At 38.8% G+C, this 18,065-nt stretch overlaps 1 protein-coding gene across 1 annotated transcript in view; it reads left to right on the forward strand.

Moving 5' to 3' along the window:
* The window catches only part of LOC139717308 (uncharacterized), a 59,477-nt gene extending 46,269 nt beyond the window's left edge, over positions 1-13,208 (forward strand). Inside the window, exons 7-10 of the mRNA XM_071628799.1 lie at positions 8,565-8,732; positions 9,818-9,953; positions 11,163-11,349; positions 12,286-13,208. Coding sequence (XP_071484900.1) covers positions 8,565-8,732; positions 9,818-9,953; positions 11,163-11,349; positions 12,286-12,562 — 768 coding nt within the window. The 3' untranslated portion in view covers positions 12,563-13,208. The remainder of the gene's footprint in view (positions 1-8,564; positions 8,733-9,817; positions 9,954-11,162; positions 11,350-12,285) is intronic.
* The last annotated feature ends 4,857 nt before the right edge of the window (positions 13,209-18,065 follow it).

Genomic DNA, 18,065 nt, shown 5'->3' on the forward strand with positions numbered 1-18,065 from the left:
GTTAGTAATCCTGGTTGCAATCAAGTACAATATAAGTACATAAGCTAGCATCTGAATATGAGCTGATTCTTGTCAGCATTTCTCTTTATCAGCCTTGATTGTGTTAATATTTTTAAAGGGTATATTTGTACTTATCATTCAAAATACTCCCCCTGTGTCATACATTTTGCTCCACAGAGGAAAAAGAGACGCTTGCATTCAGCATGCTGCCGCTAGTTTGCCGAGGCTGGACTGCGAGGGTGTGGGGCAAGTGCTCCTTTCAGGAGTCGTTGGAGTTATTCTGCGACTTTCAACCTGTAAGTACCTAACTGTTCGGAGGCTAATCTTCTAAAACAAGTGATGTGTTGCCCTCTTACTAAAATGATGAGATGGACTTTGACATTGCAATACAAAATATAGAAATCATCAAGCTGTGGTCCATAGTTACAGAAATTCCCAGTTTATGCTGTTTCATTTGTTAGTTTAGTCCATGGATTCTACATATTTATGCAAATTTACTATTTTGGTAATGTATGCTGTGAATCACAATTTTTTTTATGAAAAAAAAAATCTTATATTACATAGTCAACATACACATTTACTTTATTTTGTGCCTGACTGCTCAATCACACACTTGTCCAATATCAATATGTCCTTTTCATTTTGATAGAAAGGGGAAAAAATTCGCATGAAATGCAAAATTGGTCACAAATGTCGCCAATAAGGAATATTCCATTCATTAATAAATATTGCACTTGACCTATGGTATCATTATATTCAGGAAGATGCTGGAAATATATCACCTACCACTCATATACATCCAATGTGATACAGGGTGTCTCCCCCCCCCCCCCCCCCCATACCAAAAAGAAAAAAGACCTCGCATACTCCTTAATGTTCCTACAATGTAAGTGGACACAATTGTTATACTACTAGTATTGGAAAGAGTAACTTACCCAAAATAATGAAATGCAATTCAGAAGTAGTTTTTGCTTGATAATACTTTTTGCCTGGGCTTGCCAGCAATAAAATTAATTACCTTTCAGAAGTTCCCATAGGCCACACAGTTGAAAATTCATTCAGCCAGGTCATGGTTAGCCCTTGCAAGACTAGAAAATGTAATACATGGATCTTATATACTACATAAAATACCCAATTTAGGGTATATGTTTGCAAATGAAATGTTACAGAATTTGGCCAGGCACTTTATTATGAACTCAACATTGAACATTGGAAAAGTGTGGGAAATATATCTATTCTGATGGACTTCATTATACCAATGCCTCAACCCAACACTTCTGCGTAGATTATTTCAAGATTTTATTGAGATGTATATGCATGTTTCTTTTCCACTTCCATTTCATTTTACAGGAGGGCACAGACCTGGCTTTCTACATTGGACAAATTGACAGGAAGCAGAGACCACAGCCCTTCATCTTGCTGATGGGAGGATCCTGGAAGAAGCCACTGCAAACCTTTGTGATTAGGAAGTTTTCGCTACACGACGCGAAGACCGAGAATACGAGGAAGCGATCACTTGTGACAGTCCCCGTACTCTGACTCCCGTCCCCATATCTATGCAGTTTCGCTTTCCTGTACAAGACGGAGGCGTGGGGACAAGATCGCTGATTGGATGGCTGACTGGCTGGCTCACTCCTGCCCAGCATCGGGACCGAACGCTATTTTGGCCAAGTACCGTACTCGTTTTCCCCCGGACGGGACGTTCCTCACATTTGATCATGTGCAGAAGCAAATTTCGCACATGACACGCTTAACTCCCGGCCGCGTTGTGCTTGCGAAAACTCCCTATTGTAGAGAGACAGGGATTCTTGTTTCCAACTTTGACAAAGGCTGTGGACTGTGCATTCAAAGTGCATTATGTCCTAGATGTAGATTACCAGGCTCAATGTTTTGCTGCCTTGCAGTTCTTGGAGACAGTTGTGTACAAAATGCCTGGTAAAGTGACGTCCAGTTCTGTGAGAGAGATCAGGACATACCTGAACTCTTCAAATCAGGAAGATTAGATGCGTAGAATGAGATTTTCATGGTCATCAGAAGTTTAATTGACAAAGTTGACTTTTAGGTCATTCGTCAAAGCAAAGGTTTGGTATCTATGTTTTATTTGTTTATAACTCAATAAGTAATGGATACATGTCACATGGAAAGATCAAAGGTCATGAGAAGATTGTTCTATTAGTGGGTAATGTTGGCCCTTGAAAACTTGCGATAAAGATGGGCTAGAAATGAATTAAAAAGGGTATTTTGCATAGTAATGACTTAATGAAATATTGGGCAAGATCTTCACTGGTTTATACTGAAGCATGACAGTCAATTTTCAGAAATATAGCAATTGTGAAATTAAAACCTCATATCTGTTGAGCATAATGGAGGTGACACTCTGTACTGATGTGACCTTCATAAAATTCAAGATGAACTGTTTTGTAGAATGTATATTTCCACTATGAATTTATTTCATTGTATATAGAGTAATCTTCATTACTGCCATCTCTATCACAGGAGTGACAGAGATGATCTTTGCTGGACAGATGTGCTGTACTTGGCACATCCCAGTTATGAAGAAAAAAAAACTATGTGTTGGTAGCAGGTATGACTTCTCAAATTACACCAGTAAACAGGAGTAAGTTTCATTATAATTACAATGTACTGTATATGTTATTTGGTCTGTTCAGATATGCTGAATATAGGTATGGAGTAGAATTTTCACAAGAGATAAAACTTATTTCTTAATGTGAATGGTTTCTCCATCTGCAGTATATTTACAGTCATCATTGTACTGTCAAGGAAATATAATCTAATAACCCCTGACTTACTATTGCAGATGTTCCCCAAAAGCATTGCAACTGAAATGATTCAAAATGTTGTTACATCAAATTGAACATTGTTAAAAATGATCTAGTTAATAGAGAAGCTGTGTAGTGCAATACCTTCAGTAATATTTTCTTAGTGGGGCAACAAAGTACAGTATTGGGACAGAAAAGCAAATCCTTAGAGGGCCATTCCCTTAAGCTTCGCTTATGAGATTTCCAAGCGCATGTAATAGTGACAAACACTTCAAGAACAAAGTAAGTGGTTCTAAGAAAATCAGATACATGTAATTATTACAGGAAATAAGACTTATTCAAGATTTATCTTGTCTTGTCAGGGTATGATCACTATAAAACTGGATAATGTGTCTGTAAGGTGTGCATTGGACTGTAAAAGCATTTTGAAAAATTACATTCTCTGTTTACTGTTCATTCAGTTAGCCCTTTTGGACCCATCTGAGGGCAACTGATGGTCCCCATGCACCCACACAATATGAGAAATGAAGCAACAAAATATTCAATGTGGCACAGGTATAGATAATCTCAAGCTGAACACATCCATGTTATGCATAATAATTAATTCTTTAATTATTGCATATTTCCAATTCAATTTGCCATTGCAGTTTAGTTGAAATATTGGGAAATGTGATTTTTACGGCGTTAAGCGCCCCATTTGTATGTAAGTGGAATCAAAATGTACATTTGACAATACACTAAGCTTTAGATGAGTCGAGGTCAATTCAGCTGGGAAATCACTTAACTGAAGCATAGCAAAAGCTCGTGATTTTTCCTCTGCAGTCAAACTGCATATTTTTACTAAATCCGCGCAAGTCGACACATTTTTCTCGGTTCTCGAGAACTTCGACTTATCAAAGGTTAACTGTATAAGAAGAATTGTTACTCTGTATATATTCTGAAAATGGATGAGACAATTCTTGATTGGCTCAATTTGTTATTTGTAATAAGTTTGCACATCGACGGACAGATTGACTGATTGAAGGTTTCTAATACGCTGTCAGTGATATAGACAGTGAAAATGTGCAGAAATATATAATTGGCCAAAAAAATAAACATTTGTGTTATTGTGCTTATATACAAGTGAGTTGTACAGTAATATGGGATTAAGAACTGTTTAAATTCTAAAATGAATATGTAATATTTGCTTTAAACAACCCAGTTGTATAAAATTACTTTTAAACAACCCGGTTGTATAAAATGACTTTTAAACAGCAGTTGTTTAGAGTTTTAAACAACTTTTTTTAAACAACTCAGTTGTATAAAATCACATTTAAACAACAGTTGTTTAGACTTTTAAACAACTTTTTTTAAACAACCCAGTTGTTTAAAATGACTTTTAAACAACAGTTGTTTAAATTTTTAAACAACTTTTTTAAACAACCCAGTTGTTTAAATTTCTTTTAAACAACAGTTGTTTAGAATTTTTAAACAACAAAGGGTTAAAAGTTTAAACAACTACGTGTTGTTTAATTTTTAAACAACAGTTGAGCGATTCACCGGTTAACTTGTGGTTGTTTAAAATTTTAAACAACCTTGTTGATTTTTTTCTAACAGTGTAAAAACTCATTTTGCTAGGAAGTTGCAAAGTTTAATTGTGTTCGAGACTCTGCGCGCGTAGCGCGCCGCAAAATTGAGAATAGTGATTTTCCTGGTGTTGTTTTAACTTTTATTTTTTCTATTGTATACCCGCGTTAGCAGGCCTGAAGCCAGGATTTTTAAAGGAAGGGGGGATTGCGTTAATTAACAAAACGGTCCTTTGATACTGTCCCGGGAGGGGTAGCGACAATTAAAAGGTGGACACCATGCTCATACATGGACTTTCAAAATGGCCCCTAAACGAGTAATGATCATATGATTTTTTCGGGCCTTAAAAACAAGTATTCCTTAAATGTTTCCTGCACCCTAAAGAAGTACTTCATCATGATTGAACAATATACCATTTTCCCAAATTTCGGCCTTTTTGATACCCTTTGATTATATACGCTCGTACATCACACTTTCCATCTAATCCGTGAGAAAAAAACGACCCCTATTACGCGTTTTCTTTAGCGAGTATGGTCACGGTGTCCACCTTTCAGTTGGAGTTTTCCATCCCATTGGATGCTGTTTGGAAGATGAAACATTCACTTTACTATACAGTATATCAGCCGTTGGTATGCGAGTTTGTCAAAAACGAAAATAAATAAGAACATTTTTAAAACAAAATGAATTGTAAATGTGAACCATTTATATTTTGCCTCCTTGTGGTAGGATATTTCCAGCATTTCCGAACTTTCAAATAATAATTTTAGATTTAATAATATTAAAGGTAGTAGATCCGATTCGCAAACATCTCCAATATCAGTCAAAATGTCATATTAACCATCATGCTAAGAAGGTTTTCTTTGTGAAATTTGGAGGTCAGTGAAATTCAAAAATTAAACATCCGTTAGCCATTGGAAGAAGTTGAGTGCAAATTCAGACCTCAGGCTTAGTGCTCAGATGTTTTCCTATTTGATTTGATCTGTCTTACTGTGCACACTAAGATACATACTGGAATGGTTATTTCTTATTTATTAAATTATAGTAGCATATTTGGTTACTAGCTTCTACAAAGCTGTAAGTGAGAATTGTAATCCAATCCGACTCATTACCTAAGATATTTATGAAAATATATGAATAAAGAATGTAAATTAAATAACGATGCGTCACAATGCAGTCTAACGCTCTCACAATGCTATAGGGTTTTTCACTGACTGTTTTTACTCCGGAGCTCTTGCAATATTCAGGCTTTTGTAATACTATCTGACAAACTTTTTACTTTACCATTTTACTTCAAAGCTCAGCACTTTCCATTCTCTCTCATACCCTCTTACCCATTACATTTAAATGAAATACAACTAAAATGAGTTTGCGTGCCTGCATAATACTCTTTGGAAATTATAAGTGAGAATGTTCTTAGGTTTTGGCTCACTTTAAAATGAGAACCAATAGAACTGTCACAACATGAGAAAATGTATAATAATCAACAGTACATTTCCGAATTTGGCCTGCAAAGAAATCCGCTACCTGTAAGTTAGAAAAGAGATTAGTAAATAATGATAAAATAAACAACAAAAAAGAATGAGTTTCTACCGCCGTATCCAGAACAGAGCCTGAAACGGTGCAGGCTCAAGAAATCGTTTGTACTAATACGTCTTGAAGTACTGTGTGATACTGTTGACTCAGACTTCTACAAAGCTGTAAGTGAGAATTTTAACCCAATCCGGCTCATTACCTGTGTTTTTTATGAAAAATATGAATAAAGAATGTAAATTAAATAACGACGCGTCACAATGCAGTCTAACGCTCTCACAATGTTATCATACATATGGTTTTTCCCTGACTGTTTTTACTCCGGAGCTCTTGCAATATTCAGGCTTTTGTAATACTATCTGACAAACTTTTTACTTTACCATTTCACTTCATAGCTCAGCATTCTCTCTCATACCCTCTTACCCATTACATTTAAATGAAATACAACTAAATTGAGTTTGCGTGCCTGCATAATACTCTTTGGAAATTATAAGTGAGAATGTTCTTAGGTTTTGGCTCACTTCAAAATGAGAACCAATCGAACTGTCACAACATGAGAAAATGTATAAGGGCCATGGCATGCAGTGCCAATATGATAATAGCTCGCACAAATTGATACATAACATTTGTGTTTGTGTGCATGGGGACGATCCGATGGTTCATACAACAAAAGGGTTTCGTACAATTATTTTTAACATTGTTAAACGTACTCTTCCACATTTACGTAGCATATAATGTGTCTTTATATTTATTTGGATTGTTATCTTGAGAATTGCTAAAAACCGTTATTATGAAAAAGTGGACCTTTCAGAATTGGGGGGGGGGGGTGCGTACGCACCCGACGCACCCCCCCCCCCCCCCCCCTGGCTACGGGCCTGTGATGATGATGATGATGATGTTCGTCCTTTGCTGGCGAAGACGACCACAACTTCTAGTAACACTACATTCCGTGAGTGCGAAGATGGCTTATCAGTCCGATGTCCGATCCTTGCCCTAAAATGCCTGGTGCAGTGTGGACATGGAAATGCCGGAGGTACGCCAAGCTGCTGCCGTTTTTGCTCCTGCTCCTCCACACGTTTCACTTCGTAGCCTGACACACCAGAGCTGACCACGGATCGCCAGGCAGATCGGTCTTGCGCCGTTGTTTCCCATTTGTCCGGGTTGATGCTACAGCATTTCATGGATGCTTTGAGTGTGTCCTTGTAGCGCTTCCTCTGACCTCCATGAGAGCGCTTGTCTTCCACCAGTTCACCGTAGAGCAGTCGCTTTGGCAAACGTTCGTCGGACATTCGAAGTACATGCCCCGCCCATCTGAGTTGGGAGCGCTTGAGCATCGCATGAGCACTCTCCATTTGGGATCTCTGAAGTACTTCGGTGTCTGGCACCTTGTCTTGCCATTTAACATGTAGCAGATTTCGGAGGCATCTCATGTGGAAGGAGTTCAGCTGTTTGGCAGGCGTACAGTAGAGAGGGCAGGACGACTGCTCTTTACACCTTAAGTTTGGTTTGAAGACTTATTCCTCTTCTCTTCCACACCCTGTCTCTGAGGCTGCCGAAGGCCGAGCATGCCCTGGCAATTCTGTAGGAGACTTCTTCGTCGATGTTGATATTGCGTGACAGGGTGCTGCCAAGATAAACAAATTTGTCTGCCACTTTCAACTTCTCGTCGTTGACTGTGACGGTTGGCTCTGTGTAGGAAGTTGCAGGAGCTGGCTGATGCATCACCTCAGTTTTCTTTATGCTTATCATCAGACCGAAGTCGTCACAGGCGTTGGCGAATAGGTCAATGCTTTCCTGCATGTCAGACTGGGTACTAGCATACAGGGCACAGTCATCAGCAAAGAGAAAGTCACGGGCGATATCCTCCTGAACTTTCGATTTTGTCTGCAGTCTCCGTAGGTTGAAGAGCTTTCCATCAGTTCTGAATCTGAAATCGACTCCGATGTCACCTTCACGAAAAGCATCTGTCAGCATGGCTGAGAACATCATACTGAACAGGGTAGGGGCGAGAACGCGGCCTTGTTTCACGACGTTTGTGACAGGAGAGGGCTCTGAGCGTTCACTGTCATCCTGCACGCTAGCTTGCATGCCGTCATGGAACTGTCTGACCAGTCAGGTGAACTTGGCAGGGCAGCCAAACTTGGCCATGATCTTCCATAGGCCTTCTCGGCATACAGTGTCGAAAGCCTTAGTCAGGTCTACGAAGGTGGTGTAGAGACCGACATTCTGCTCCTGGCATTTCTTCTGAAGCTGACGTGCTGCGAAAATCATATCCACTGTGCTGCGTCCCTGTCTGAACCCGCATTGATTTTCAGGTAGCAAGCCTTCCTCTTAGTGGTCGATAAGGCGGTTCAGCAAGATTCTGGACTCAAGACTCTTTATATACGGCACTGGTGGATTCCCGACTCCCATTCGGAAGACCCGAGTTCGAATCCCGCCTAGTGCTTACGTTCTTGGACAAGATGTTTTTACCCACTATGTCCCTCTCGACCCAGGTGTATAAATGGGTATCGACCTGGCAACGCTAGGATATAGCAGGGCCCTCTGGTAGAGCAGTGGCAACACTGAAGAGGCTACCCTTGGTAAATGAGACAATATCATTATCATTATTATTATTATTATTATTATTATTATTGTTATTATTATTATTATTATCATTATTATCATCTTATTATTGCCGGTCTCCAGACTCTCTTTGAGCAGTATCACGTCCCAGCGTGTTACGTCATCAACCAGGGAGCCCTAGCACTCCACGCCAACGGGGAGACGTCGGGTCTGGTGCTGAGTAGCGGCAGCGGCGTGACCGAAGTGATCCCGGTTTACCAGGGGTGCACCGTGTCCAATGCAGTGGTAACGGTAAGTCTATAATAAGGTGGAAAACGCTGGCAGTCAAATATAACAACAACAAAAACAAAAACAACAACAACGAGGCACACACATGATACTTCAAAATGAAATGACTCTGGATCATTACTAACTGTTTGAAAGGATCCCCTAAAAAAATGGCCTCCGTTCCAAATAGAACATGATCGGGAATTTTCAGACTAACACATAAATTGATAAAAAAGAAAAAGCAAACAAACAAACAAACAAACGAATATATGATTATGGATTTTCGTTTCAGCAAAATATTCCAAGCGTAATCTTTGTACTTTCATTCTGATGTTTCTATTAAGAATAAAGTATTAAGATGAATGGAATCGAATTGAATTGAATTGGATTGAATTGAATTGAATTGAATTGAATTGAATTGAATTGAATTGAATTGTTTTCAAAACTACAGTGAGGGAAACTCACTGGAAAACTACCGAGTACTGAGTGCTTGTTTTGCCCGGTGATATTCGTTATTACCGAAAGTGCCATATAATAGTCCGAAAATGAAATAAATTTCGTTATCCGAAAATGGAAATACATGTATTTGCGTTCTAACGAAATTTAACCATTTTTTTTTTTTTTTTTGGGGGGGGGGGATTACGAATCTTCGTAATAACAAGCCTTCGGAATAACAAACCTTCGGGATAGCGAACCTTAGGAATAACGAGTGGGCCGAAGGATATAAGTATTCTCCGTTCAGACCATTTGAAAGAAAATGCTTTAAACGGTGACGACGTCATTACGTAACGCTAGCATTGAACGTCACTGTCACAACCTAAGATAACCACATTTCGTGCAGAGACATCCAAAGGTGTAGATTTCTTTAAAGAGAGAAAAGTACGCATTCAGCGAATCAGATAGGACAGCCAAAATAGTGTGGTCAAGAGCATTTGCTTGATTGGTCAACATTCGAAGACATGCTAGCTGCTGTGATGGGGAGAGAAAGAAAGAAAAAAAAAAGATATTTCCGTCAAAGCTTGATAATCCCTTGTGATGCTTTGCATAGATACAACACGTGACTGTGAAAGGTTTATGTTATTGAACTCAATGTTCTTCACTCCATGTAGCTCGACATAGCGGGAAGAGGAGTAACGCGGAAGCTCCAGCGAATCCTGATGGACGAGCACTCGTTCACCACGTCGACTCCGTCCGATCACCGCATCGTAAGGGAGATGAAAGAAAACATGGCTTACGTCTGTAGTGGTAAGGCGCTTATCGGCACTTCGTTGTTCGTTTACGTTATGTGGATGATATGTGCAAGTGTGACTAAGAATATGAGAAAAGGGGCCAAACTTAATCATCATCTCTGCACCATTTCTTCTTGAAGTAAACGAGTTTGTCTCATTTTCTTAACACAACACCGATGAAAGAAGACAAGGCGATAACATCATTTCTGTGTTATCAATCGTCTCAAACTGGATGATTTGTAGCAAAATTGAAACTACAATGTATTCTTTAAACTCTATGCCCCGTGGGTTTCTTTTCCACACCGTGCATCGGGATTTTATATGCACAAATCTCTTTGGTTATGACCAACAGCGCAGCAATGGGGTGACGAGACCTTGCACTCCCTCTCCTGGTTGGGCGCTCACTCCTTATACCTCGCCAATCGCCCGCACCGTTATAAACTAAATGCATGACTTGTGGTCTCAAATAAGTTGGGGAATTGTAGAATATAATTATACCTTAGCCACCAGGCCTGACTAAGTTCTGCATGCCGCAATGATACGTGTAACAATGTCATTTGTCCCCTCGCATTTGTTGCTCCAATTCTATAGTCGTGTTTCTCAAAGTCGCATGTACACAGTAAACAATATGGGTATTTATACACTTACAGTATTTGCTCACAATAGTTTCACTGAAAGATACGTTTGTCAACTATGAGGAATGTTGAATTCGTAGTGTGCTTGAATTACTAACCAAATGGTAACCTGATACATTTTCACAGTTTCCATTCCAAAGTCCCTAAATGAAATATAACAATGCTAACACTGACACGTAAAGCTTCGCAAGGATAGGTACCCAACTCGGATCTATAGAGCATGATAGGTCAGGAATAAGAAAAAAAAAACTGCATTAAGCATTGTTTGTTTCTGACTGCTTGCACACTTAAATTGTGGATTCAAGTTAAAGTTTCTCTTCAGTTATGTTTCGAAATTATTGATGTCCTCCCACTAGAAAACGAAACGAGCAGAGTAAAAGCAAACACATAACTGTCATCTCACGAAAAATATATGTTTCCTATAACTTCCTATACCAATCCAGATATAATGAGACATGAAAATATTTACGGAGAGTATTATGTTGTGACTGTTTTGATTACAGCTCGATTCTACAAACGCAAACGTGTTTGTATATATGCGTGTGTCTATTTGTCTATTTGTTGGTTTCGATTGTCATTGATTGTGGCAGATTTCGAAAAGGAGCTGCAGCAGGTTGATCTGACGACTCCGATCAGATACGCCCTGCCGGATGGGTCGGCGGTGTCGCTGCGACGACAGGACCTCTTCCACTGCACCGAGGCGATGTTCAGACCAGACCTTTTCAGCCCTACGCAGCAGAGAGGTTTGCTTGACGTGATCCAGGAGTGTCTTAGCAGGTACAACGTCCTCTTTGACCCTTGTACTCCATTTTTGAAATATGAATTTAAAATTCAAATTCATTTTCAAATCAATTTTTTTTTCAAGCGGTATATTCATACATAACTAAAATTCCATGTAGGCCTACAATAGTCCGATAAAAGAAAAGAAAAGATATGCTGATTTAGAGTTATTTAGGATAGACAGGAAAAAAAAAACAGTGATTTGAATGGATTATGGTAGGATGTATTGATAGTACTGGAATGTAGACTGCTGTCTTTGAATAAGTGAATAGCTTGAAGACAACAGCCTGTTGAAAAATAAAGCGTATTAGCGTATACCTGTATATTAGATGTACAAAAAGAAGTCAGTCCGTCATAACAAGATCATGATGATAATCTATCAACGACACTGACATCTTGCAATCGATGCATACTTTTATTCAGTAATCATCGGTTAATATACACATTTCAGTTTTGATGCGCAAGTTGAGGGGCAAAATGAAGATGCACGCTATATAGCGTAGGATAATTTTCATGCTAATCATTTCTTTAAAAAAACACACAAAACAAAACATTATAGTGATGATATCAAATATGAGAGTATTATTCAATGGCATGCCGTCATCAAAGTTACATACATGTATGACGAAAAAGGAGAGGTTAAGTCTGGGATATCTACAGCAGTGATAGAATCTATAAACTGCACCATTGTCATTCAATTTTATTAGTTTTGTTCTAGGTCTCCTTGAAATAATGCCGGGGACAACCGTTTAAATTGTTAGCCAGTTAAACTGGGGTTTTCACCTTCCACAAATAATGCCGGTAAGAGGTCTTAAATGTACCAACGTCAGCCGCGAAAACCGCTTCTCTGAATACTACAATGTAGGATATTTGCTCCTAGCCAGTCCAACAGATCTGCCCCATGACCGTTCTCACTGTCCTTCCTCTTCCTAGGTGCGATAACACCTTCCTGGAGAGTATCGACCCCACCATCCTCCTGGCTGGAGGCAACACCAAACTCCGCGGCTACGCCGAGCGACTGCAGACCGAGATGACGTCGCGCAACATCCGGAGGACGGTCGTTGCCCATGACAACCGCGACATCACCACGTGGATCGGCGGTGCCATCCTCGCCTCCCACTCGAGCTTCCAGGAGCGATGGGTCAGCAGTCAGGATTACGAGGAATGCGGGGCACGCCTTGCGCACAAACAGACGCTCAGAATATCGTGATTGTTGCTTGATTGTTTGGTCACTGGTTGGTCGCAGACCACTTTGGGGAGAAAACGTGTATGATGGCATGCACTCAACACTAGGACTGCGGAAAGTACTGAAGTTCTTACCATCAAGCGGGAAGCATAACATCTGCAAGAAACCTCAGAGTCTTTATTTCATCTACTGTATTTTATTAAGTGAAAGCCTGAATAGTGTCATCTAGTAATTGTTTTTCATTGCTTAGTCAATCATATCAGCTACTTGAAAAAACTGCATAAAGATAATAAAAAACCACTATTATTCGTCGTCATGTTCTATTCTCGAACATAGTATACTCCACTCCATACAATCAATTAAGCATATTTCTTTGTATTATTTCTCAATCTTCCTTTCTGTTCCTCCCACAACGCATTTCTTATTTGGTTAATCTTCAGAGTCGTGTTCATTATCATCGTAATCATCCTTTTCGTTCCCAATTTTTACTCTGATTTTATATGTTTATGTTAAATCACTGTGCAGATTGCCACTTGAAGATTGCTCGTTTCATTAAGCGTTTTTTTTTTCGTTCGTTTGCAGATCGTATTTTTCCCGAATCTCTCTCCCGCCCCATTATCTTTCTCAGTCTATCTATCTATCTACCTACCTATCTATCTATCCGTCTATCTATCTATCTATCTATCTATAACTATCTATCTATCTATCTACCTACCTACCTACCTAACTATCTACCTATCTATCTATCTATCTATCTATCTATTTATTTATCTATCTATCTATCTATCTATCTATCTATCTATTTATCTATCTATCTACCTTTCTCTTCATCCCCCACTTTTGTAGCAGCTCGCTTCATTGCCTGTATAGGCTTGTAACAATTATGTAGTCTTTCGCAAGATGCTCGGGCCTCAGTGTCTCGGTATTCTATGGCTCACCACCAACTGAAGTTAAAGGTAGCACTCACTCCGCGGGTAATTAAAACTTATTTGATTTCTCTAAACAAAACATCAGCTAAAGGAAAAAGGCTTGTATTATATGTTTGTTTTGTTGACCTCCTAATAGGATATTACACCAAGGCCTCACGAAGTTGTGAAATTGCGCGCCACTTTCAAAACGAGCAAGAGAAGGCCATAACAACAACAACAAATGACCAAAAAGGAAAAAAAAAACAAGAGAGAGAAAGAAAAGTCGTTGATTTCTCCGCAAGAGGTCCGGCGAAATTAAGCACGGTCGTCTGCAAGAATGAGACTTAAACGAAACGTGAATTGCGATATGACGAGGCATTCATGAGTAGTGTTTGCGTATGACGAGTGCGTTCATAGGCACAAACTTGCAATCATGTAACGTATAGCTATTTCATAATATCTAAGTTATATTATAAAGACGTTATTAAGTATCTCATATGTGCCATGTAATATGCTGCGATTGGAGATAACTAAATGGACAAAACGAAGATCATTTTTAGTTTCATTGTGCAACCGCATTTTACCTACTTTCCGCTGCTTTCATCATTGTTGATACTTTGTCTTTTGCTCCCATCTTGCCAGTTAATATCAATATTTATCCACTTTTTGTGCTTTCAAATATTATGCTCTAAGATGTTTGCAGCATTTTTTTTTTAGTATTGATTATTGTAATTTCTGGTTCGTTTTACACTGTTAGTCTTATTCAATTGAACAATCGGCTTAAACACAATTAGCCAATATCTTTTCTCTTTTTGATTCTACCGTCAGTTCTGAAGTTCTGAACTTTGTTGTGTGTGTAATCTTCTAAATCGCTATTCCTTTCTTTAATCTTAGAGATTTGTTTTGATTGTTGAAATAACTGTAGACGTGTAACCCATTTTGTAGATAAGCAGTCAGTGGCTATAAGGATCAACTATGCAACACCAGTAATCAACTTCTATTAGAAGAGCCAATGTATGATTGGACACTATGTCTAGTTTATCTTTGTGAACATCTATAGGGTCGTGCTGCAATCCGCGTTCTAAGAACGTAGAATGGTTACGAGATTCACAACCATAATAATGTTTACCTATAAATATATAGTCTTGTACCGTGCCTTATTGGACAGTTAAACACCAAATCTATTCATACATGGACGGTCAGACAGGAAGACCAAATTGTTTATGAAGAAAAGAAGATTATTACTGTCTTCCTTTTTCTTGTTACGAGGGAAAACGCGCTTGATTGTGAAAATTATTAGCAGAATCTCTATCTTGCGTTGAAATAAGTGTACATAGACGCGTTTCTATAGGTGTAAATGATCATCTTCAGATGCAGTGACCAATACTCATACTGGCTATTTGTTTTCGCGCATTTTGTATAGAATAATCCATGCACTAATTATTTTTATAACAAAGAGAACTTTCACTGCATTTTTAGACAAGTATCATAACTTCCCTTGCCATGCTTATTTTGTTGATGAAAGTAACATATATATTTTTTTCTGTTTAATGATTTATCAATTCGCTTTAATCTAATATGGATGGTTGATTTTCTTTTTGTCCTCTAGATGGGAATGATTTTGATAGAATAATGAAAAGATTTTAAGTCCTGCGATGTACATTAACATGTCATATCTGGAGTGTTTTAACAAATAAAAGAAATATTAATGTAATTTAGATGGTGTTATCTATTGTCTGTTATCACGATGGCTTCCAAGATTAAATGCTTTGTTTCTGTGCAGTTCTGCGATTGAATTTGCATTGTAGGGGTGGGGGGGGGGGGGAATCTGCGAATTAATGTCATGTGAAATTTTAAATGGCCCTAGTCAGAACGGATAATGACTTGGCAGAAAATTACGTTATTGTTGATTTTAGCTATTATCAATGCTTTTGCAATTAGGCTCGACCCCCTGTTCAAATCTACGTTATTGGATATATATATATATATATATATATATATATATATATATATATATATATATATATATACACACACACACACACACACACACACACATATATATATATATATATATATATATATATATATATATATATATAATACGATGAAAGTTTTTTTCATCAGCTCTCGTGGCATTTCATAGTTTCAGGGTGTTTTTTTTTTCATGAAGCGGCGATAACGGTCATATATAATCGTTTCAATGCCAATTCCATTTGATATCTGTCGTTTAATCACACGCTTACCCATTGACACATATAGCACGATCTTCTAAAATGATGATGGCAACAAAAATATTACGTGTGGTGGCAATAATCTAGCGATGATGACATATCAAAGAGAGCGACCTATCATATTTGCTAAAGTATTATGCACACTAACTGACATTTTTATAAGCAAATAAGTGTTGTGTTTTAAAGAAAGGAGAGAGAGAGGAAAAAAAAGCAAATAAGACCGCGTTTACTTTTCACATCTGAGTAGGTCCAATTGCAACATTTACTGGAGATACTACACCCACTTTTCACCAACTTGAATATGTAAGTGGGGTTTCCTTACATCCCTTGTCCACAGACTGTTTAAAGAATGCTATATGGTTGCGATGGTCTTCATCAAATTTTTGAATCGGATCAACAGTCTCTCAGTGGTCTCAAGAGGGCAGCAGACTTTTACATGAATGCTCAGCGATCTGTCCACCACTCGGCGGTCCGCGTCAACAAATTTAAGGCTTTTAGTGAATTTCCGCCGAAATTTAAAGAATCAGTGACAGATATCAGTGGAAAAGTTACAGTACAAGACATTGAAATACTGCACAGGGGAAGACGTTGCTCTCCAAAACGGGACTCATGAGACATCGGCGAGAATAAGGTCCCTAAAAAAGTGCAAAAGGGTCTCCAGAATGTGCTGTAAGAAACTGCTATCATTAATTTGTCGACCTCCGTATTTCTAAGATCACAACTGCTGATCTGCAATTCTTAACACGGAAAGAAGGAAACCAGTGGGATTCGAACCTGCCGTCTACTGCTTTCATGGCAGCGACACTACCACCGGGCTATCCCTAGTTGCCGGCAGTGACACGATGAACTTGAAACAAACACCCAGGCTTCGAAATGCCGACATTATTACATCAGCAGTAGATAACAAGTTACAATCCTACTAGTTTCGTTCTCTCCATTGTGTTTGTTAGTGTAGATCAGCAGTAGCGATCTTAGAGATACAGAGGGTGACAAATGCTAACAATTTCTTACAGCACACATCTTTCCCCCTCTATAGCAATATTCTCTTTCGATCTCCAAAACCTTTTTTTTTTTTTTTTTTCTGCTGTTGTTGGTTATTTCCTTGGTTTGTTTATTATACCCCCGCATACACGAAGTGTATAAGGGGGTATATATATATAGGAATCAGCGTGCGGTCGGGCGGTCGGGCGGTCCGTTGCAAATCTCCTGCAGTTTTGAAGCAATTTCGATGAAACTTTGGGTACATAACATTAAGGTGTAGATGTGCAAGACATTTTGTGTGTGTGTGTGTGTGTGTGTGTGTGTGTGTGTGTGTGTGTGTGTGTGTGTGTGTGTGTGTGTTTGTCGGAGAAAGCGTTGCCATGGTCACCACAATTTTCCCAAATCCTTGTGGAGCGAACTATTTCCATAGTATATTTGTTACCTATAATGATCTACAGGTGTAGTTATGCAAGACATACTTCGTGTTTGTAGCCGACCAGGTGTTGCCATATTCTTCTTTAAAATCTTGTGAACTAGGGAGCCTACATGTACTTCCACAATTTTGAAGCAATTGGAATCAGATTTGGTGTACATGACACTGAGGTGTAGATCTGCAAGACATTTTTTTTTTTTTTTGGTGTGTGTGTGTTTGTCGGAGAAAGCGTTGCCATGGTAACAATTTCCCAAATCCTTGTGGAGCGAACTATTTCCACAGTATATTTGTTATCTATAATGATCTACAGGTGTAGTTATGCAAGACATACTTTGTGTTTGTACCTAACAAGGTGTTGCCTTTTTAACTGCATATTTTCTTGAAAATCTTGTGAACTACTTCCACAATTTTGAAGCAATAGAAATCAAATTTGGTGTACCCGATGACGAGGTGTAGATGTGCAAGACATGTTTTTTTTTGTCTTTGTCGGAGAAAGCGTTGTCATGGTAACCACAATTTTCCCAAAGCCTTATGGAGTGAACTACTTCCACAACTGTGAAGCAATCAAACTCACAAGGTACTCACAGAGTATTACACACACAGACACACAGACACACACGCAGGCACACACACAAACAGAATCTTTAACTAATCCTGATTCAATTCTTTTTCATTAGAGTCTGAGCTGCCTGAGCGGGGGTACTCATCACCTTCAATAGTTCTAGTTGTTATAATTACTTTTTTTTTTTTTTTTTTTTTTTTTGGGGGGGGGGGGGGGGGGGGTTGGGGTTGGAGACTACCGAAGGATTTTGTACGATTTTTGTTGCCTAATGGTAGCCCATAGGTCTCCTGCATGAGTAAAAGGACCTTAACGGAATATGAAAGTTGAGATGAAAATCAATGGATGATGACAGCTGCAGAGATAATCGATCGTCCATCAGCATGTCATGTCGGATATTATGGGAACATGG

Source organism: Diadema antillarum, unplaced genomic scaffold (genome assembly GCF_040938485.1).
Source record: "Diadema antillarum isolate AM-2024a unplaced genomic scaffold, OU_Dant_1.0 scf00000074, whole genome shotgun sequence".
Taxonomy (NCBI): Eukaryota; Metazoa; Echinodermata; class Echinoidea; order Diadematoida; family Diadematidae; genus Diadema; species Diadema antillarum.